Source organism: Hibiscus syriacus, unplaced genomic scaffold (assembly GCF_006381635.1).
Source record: "Hibiscus syriacus cultivar Baekdansim isolate YM2019G1 unplaced genomic scaffold, ASM638163v2 tig00003721_pilon, whole genome shotgun sequence".
NCBI lineage: Eukaryota > Viridiplantae > Streptophyta > Magnoliopsida > Malvales > Malvaceae > Hibiscus > Hibiscus syriacus.
This window is the reverse complement of record NW_024061981.1, coordinates 1,188,206-1,194,269: the sequence shown is the minus strand read 5'-3', so window position 1 is coordinate 1,194,269 and position 6,064 is coordinate 1,188,206. Positions and strand designations below refer to the sequence as shown.

Here is a 6,064-nt window from a genome sequence, read left to right as displayed (position 1 = left end):
ACGTATTTATGTAAATGGTATTGGTATAGTGATGAAAGTTTAAATTTTATGAGTTTTATACATGTTTTGCCGAAATTACTGTAGCAGAGTATCGATACACTGTAGCAAGGTATCGATACCCCTATAGTATTCTGGAAAATTTTAGCATTCGATACTGTTCACGGTATTGTTCATACCGTATAAAACTATTCATAAAAATGTTTATTTCCTTAAATTTGTTATAACAAACATAATTTAACAGTATATGATCGTATTTTCTCAATATAAGTCCAAATGTTCTGTTATTTTGTAAGGATATTGTTTTAAAAAGTCAATGTGACATCTCGAAGTCGTATCCGGGTCGGGTACGGGTTGGGGTGTTACATGCAGTGTCCTCTATGTTTTACAATTTCTTTTATTACTGGCATGCCATGAATTTATAAGAATTATGGGGTCCTATGATTTTAGTTCCGCTATCTTTTTTAGATTCTCATCATGTTTAGCTATTGAGGAACATTAAACATGGAGCATTAGAAGCAATTATATGTTAAAAGGGTAGGCCATTAATGCATTTGCAACTGGCAATGTTGTATTTGTCATCTAATGTCTATATTAAACAACCCATTTGACGCCTTAGCTTTTGGACTGACTATGACCGAACCTCTTTCCCTTTATTTATTAAGTTCTCCTTTTGAATGAGTTATTAATTGATATTCTTGGTTTATTTTAGTTATTGTTTGGTTGTATGTTGTAGTCCTATGAACTAAAACTCTTTACTATTTTCACACCATTGGATGTGCATGCTCAAGTTCCATCCAAACCTATTGGATTGTTATACCAAAGTGCGACAACTATGAACAAGACAAATTGACCTTGTTACTTTTACTTCAACGATTTATGCAATAAACGTGATAGGTGCACTTTTCATATTCAAAGTGCAGCAGTCGTTGGATGTGCATGCAACAAACCTCAAATTTATATTAAAGTAAACACCGTAAAATAGCAAATTCATGTTCAAAATTCTAAAACATTTCAACTACATTTTAAACCCCAAATTCTAGAATACTTCAATTACATTCTAAACCTTAAATTAAAGTATTTTAGAATTTAGGGTTTAAAATGTAATTAAATTATTTTGAAATTTAGGGTTTAGAATGAAATTGAGGAATGTGTTGCAAGTTTTAAAAGTTGGGGGACCTAAATGCAAGCACCTAAAAAGTTCAGTGACCATATTACAAACAGACTAAATGTTGGAGGACTACCATGTCATCTTCTTCTAACGGTAGTTTATGTCGGGGACCATATTACAAATAGACTAAATGTTGAAGAACTGTATTGCAAGTTTTAAAAGTTAAAAGACCTAATTGCAAGCTTCAAAAAAGTTTAGTGACCATTACTATACTTTTCCCATAATTTTAATCCCGTTTTAGCCGGGCACTTGAAAGTTCAGGATCTTGCGTCTGCGGTTTGACTTTGATTTATCTGATGGTGTTTTGTTTGTAGTAAAACCAAGTTGGCTCCTTTTTCCAGTTTTAAAATTGACGTTTACTCTCTCGGATGCTTTGATAAAAGCATGGTACCGACCGCACTCTATCACTGAAAAAATAAGAAGATCCATTGCCACATCATTGATAACGTCACCTTCTACAATCTACAGAAGTAATTTAATTTTCCTTTGACGTGAACACGGAAATAAAACAAGTCTATGTTCAAAATAAGACGTAGTAAACAGGATTCCGTTCACACTTCGCCATTAATACTAAAATATTTTTTAAAAAATGTAATTTAAAACCATAATTTAATACACAGTTCTTTCTAATCATATTTATGGAATCATTTCTCATAGCCAGCAATAAAATTGGAAAATTAGAAATCAAATTAAGGACCCGTAGTCGTGCATGGACGACAGTTGTTGATGCCACGTGGCTGAATCAGGTTTACATCTTGGGATCAACCAATAGAAAGGTCGCCTATCCCGTCCCTATAAATTTGTGTGACCAACCCATGTTTTCAAAACCTACTTTACAATAATCTGTTTAATTACCTACGAGATAAGAACAAAAGAAAGGGGAGAGAGTAAAGCTAAGCTTTGATCATTTATGGCGGAGAAGAGTTTCAAGTACGTGATCGTCGGCGGTGGTGTAGCTGCTGTATGTTCCTCCCTCACTTTTCGCTCTTCCATTCCATTTTTTGTTTTAAATTTTTCCTACTTGTTGTTATTTATCAAATATCATTGTCCTATTATTTTATATAGGGTTATAGATCCAGTTTCGCCGTATTTGCTGCTAAAATGAGTAGCGAAAAAAAATGAAAACGATTGAAAAGCAAATCTGAAGCTTAGATCGGTTCCTATTCATTTAATCACTGAATTTGTTGTTGTTTGGAGAATGGATTTACACTAAGGAGTTAAACATGCTTCCGACTTTTTGCTTAATGTTTCAATCGTTGTGTGTCGCGTGAGTTTCAGAATGATGGTTTGATTTTATTTTGCATTAATTAGAACCCATTGATGTGAAAAATAAAGCTTCTTTCTGTTTATGTAGCATTCACCCAGTTAGTAGGCTTGTTTAGAATTTAGTTTTGACTTTTGACTGGTTGGTTTTATTTTTATTTCTTTCTCCTAAATTTTTTCTCTTTTGACTTTATAGGGATATGCGGCGAGAGAGTTTGCCAAGCAGGGAGTGCAGCCTGGTGAGCTAGCAATTATTTCAAAGGAGGCGGTATGAATTTTTACTAATTGGAACTTTATGAAATATAAACTAATTACATGGGTGATTGGGATTTATCTCACCCCCTGATTGAACTCTTTTTCATTTTAATTTTTTTTTATTTTACAACCCTTTTTTGTATCACCATTTGAAGAAAGCAAGGTATAAAAGGAAGCTCGTGGGAAAAGATTATACAGAAAACTATTAAATTTGTATGATAAACAATACCAAGATAAATTTTAGTAGGTTTATCATTTTGCTTTGTCAAAGAGTTTAATTTTTTATTACCATGTCATTTATATTTAAAGGGTAAAAATCATTTCAAGTTACTGAAGAAATGTTTACTCATTTCAGTATCATATTTGCTCCTGCAGAAATGCTAGGCCAAATTTCTTATATTTAATAAGCATTTTAATCATTGCACGAGAATTGAATTTGTTGTTCTATTAGGCTTGAGTGTGCATTTTGACATTTTAGATCATTATATGCATCATTTTGTTCGTATCACTGTCAATTTTTTTTTGTTATTAATCCTTCTTAGAAAATGCAATAGTCTATTGCATAATTTCGTCACAGTTAAATTTTACTGTAATAAAGGCCTGTACAGGTGGCATTTACATTACATCACGCATCATAACTTGTTATCGTTGTCATTTATTGATTCCCTGAATTGGTAAATTTGTATTACATATTTACTGATTTTTGTTTTCTTATACATGTAGGTGGCTCCATATGAACGTCCTGCCCTAAGTAAGGGATATCTCTTCCCTGAGGGTAAGCCACAATCCTAAAACGTTTTTAATGTACTTATTTGCAAAGTTCAAAAAACTATAAAATGTCATGTATATTGGTGACTATGCTTTTAGTTGCAGCAACTATTTTTCGTGACATCTCATTGTGGCTTGTTTCCTGGATCAATTTGGTGATTTGCTCTTTACAGGAGCTGCAAGACTTCCTGGTTTCCATGTCTGTGTTGGAAGTGGTGGAGAGAGATTGCTTCCTGAGTGGTATAAGGAAAAAGGTTAGCAACATGTCTGTTTGGATTTGTTCAACATTGAAATTCAGAATAGATTGATGAAATAATAGATAATAGATGTGCTAAAATGGATTTTAACAAATTTTCATTGTTTATTCAATGACCTTATACTCATTAATGCACTTCTGATGTCCACATGCTTGCAGGTATTGAATTGATCCTTAGCACAGAAATAGTGAAGGCAGATCTTCCTGCCAATACTCTAGTAAGTGCAGCTGGAGAAAAATTCAAGTATCAAATTTTGATTGTCGCAACTGGTTCCACGGTAACAATTTCTAAGGATCTCAACTGAAACATTCACGACGTTGCCTACCATGCATGGTTTAACACATCATACCTGCAGGTTATTAAGTTGTCGGATTTTGGAGTGCAAGGAGCTGATGCCGAAAACATCTTTTACTTGAGAGAAGTTGATGATGCCGATAAGTTGGTAGAAGTAATCAAAGCAAAGAAGAATGGCAAGGCTGTTATCGTTGGAGGAGGCTATATTGGTCTTGAGCTTGGTGCAGCCTTGAGAATTAACAATCTTGATGTCAGCATGGTGTACCCTGAACCATGGTGCAGTAAGTAGATCTCAACCATAGAAATGGACTTTTGTACCAGGAATAAATGAACTAAATTGATTTGTGGTGGATTCTTGTTATTCTAACTTGAAGATTGTTGTTGTAGTGCCCCGGCTTTTCACCTCTGGCATAGCTGCTTTCTATGAGGGTTATTATGCTGATAAAGGGATCAAAATTATAAAGGGAACAGTTGCAGTTGGATTCACCTCTGACTCAAATGGAGAGGTTAGTGGTCAGAATGCAGTATTCATTTATGGGATGAAATCATTTTAATGCTCTGATACTTTTACCCTCCGTTCAGGTAAAGGAAGTTCAACTTAAGGATGGCAGAGTTCTGGAAGCCGACATTGTTGTTGTTGGTGTTGGTGGAAGGCCCCTTACAACATTATTCAAAGGGCAGGTTGAAGAAGAGAAGGGTGGAATAAAGGTTGGTTTAATCTATAACATAATCTAAACTGCAGTTTCATATATAGACTCCTATTAAGATTGACATAAGATCATACAACACAATTTGTTTGATTGCAGACTGATGCATTTTTTAAAACAAGTGTTCCCAATGTATATGCTGTGGGTGATGTAGCCACTTTCCCCTTGAAGTTATACAATGAATTGAGAAGGGTTGAACACGTGGACCATGCCCGGAAATCTGCCGAACAGGCCGTAAAGGTGTGTCAGCTGAATTAGTTATCTTTATAGTCGGATATCATCTAAATTTCACTTTCCTGCAGACAAATAACTGTTGAGCCATACGTAAAATTTTTGCAGGCCATCAAGGGAATTGAGAAGGGGCAAACAGTTGAAGAATATGACTATTTGCCATACTTCTATTCTCGGTCCTTTGATCTAGCATGGCAGTTCTATGGTGACAATGTCGGGGATACAGTGCTTTTCGGAGACAACAACCCGCAATCACCGAAACCAAAGTTCGGATCATACTGGATCAAAGATGGGAAGGTGGTTGGAGCTTTCCTAGAAGGTGGCACCGCCGAAGAAAACCAGGCAATTGCTAAAGTTGCTAAGCTTCAGCCTAAAGTAGAGGATTTGGATGCGCTGACCAAAGAAGGTCTTACCTTTGCCTGTAAGATTTGAAGACTCACCTGCAAAGGAAAGGGTTCATTGTTGCATACTTGTTGCTAGAGCACTGCGTACATTCAGGGTTGGATCACTTTTTTTTATATATATATATATATTTATATAATATGGTTGTGCTGTTATTACTCCTTGCACAGAGTAAAAATTCTGGGGTTTGCTTTGTTCATCTTGGTTTTCTTTTGAGTGATCAATAATACTTTCGATTAAGCAGTACGGAAAATAAACACCTTATATCTTCTATGATTTCGATGTTAACCAATTATTCCAAAAACCTAACCCTTACTAATTATCGTTCCACCTAACTCGCATCCTCTTCCCAAACCCATATCGGATTAAACTTGCTCGAATTAGACCCATCCACCAAAACCCAATCTTCTTCCCCACCGTCAAAACTCCCTCTCCCTTTCTAACACAACCACTATTGCCCCTACCATCTATAAAAATATGAAATCCAACCTTATCTCCTTCCAACACCTTTCTATTTGGACTGTAGACACCAAAAATGAAAAAGAGACTCCCAAAACCTTCTTACAAATAAACTTCTATATTTTGAGACCCTTTAAGTCAGAAAAAACTTAGTTTGAGCACAATTTTTTCGGCATAATGTCAAAGAATGCCCTAACAAATGATTAAAAGTCGTTCTGTTTTTTCAAGTATTTTAATTTCAACATTTAATTTAGGTAAAA

The 6,064-nt window shown here is 35.0% G+C and overlaps 1 protein-coding gene across 1 annotated transcript; it reads left to right on the top strand.

Annotated features, from left to right (window-relative positions):
* The first annotated feature begins 1,983 nt into the window (after positions 1-1,983).
* LOC120181812 (monodehydroascorbate reductase, seedling isozyme-like) lies at positions 1,984-5,378 on the top strand. The gene is made up of 10 exons (XM_039186869.1): positions 1,984-2,129; positions 2,628-2,699; positions 3,410-3,461; positions 3,628-3,708; positions 3,870-3,988; positions 4,067-4,286; positions 4,393-4,511; positions 4,588-4,713; positions 4,812-4,952; positions 5,052-5,378. The coding sequence occupies exons 1-10, from the start codon at positions 2,079-2,081 to the stop codon at positions 5,373-5,375; spliced, it is 1,305 nt and encodes a 434-aa protein (XP_039042800.1). The 5' UTR covers positions 1,984-2,078; the 3' UTR covers positions 5,376-5,378.
* Positions 5,379-6,064: the final 686 nt, after the last annotated feature.

Excerpts from the sequence above, each read along its gene's own strand:
- LOC120181812 (XM_039186869.1), top strand. The coding sequence starts at position 2,079 with ATGGCGGAGAAGAGTTTCAAGTACGTGATCGTCGGCGGTGGTGTAGCT. Across the intron at positions 2,700-3,409 it reads CAATTATTTCAAAGGAGGCG|GTGGCTCCATATGAACGTCC; the intron begins GTATGAATTTTT and ends TTATACATGTAG. Across the intron at positions 4,287-4,392 it reads GTACCCTGAACCATGGTGCA|TGCCCCGGCTTTTCACCTCT; the intron begins GTAAGTAGATCT and ends TTGTTGTTGTAG.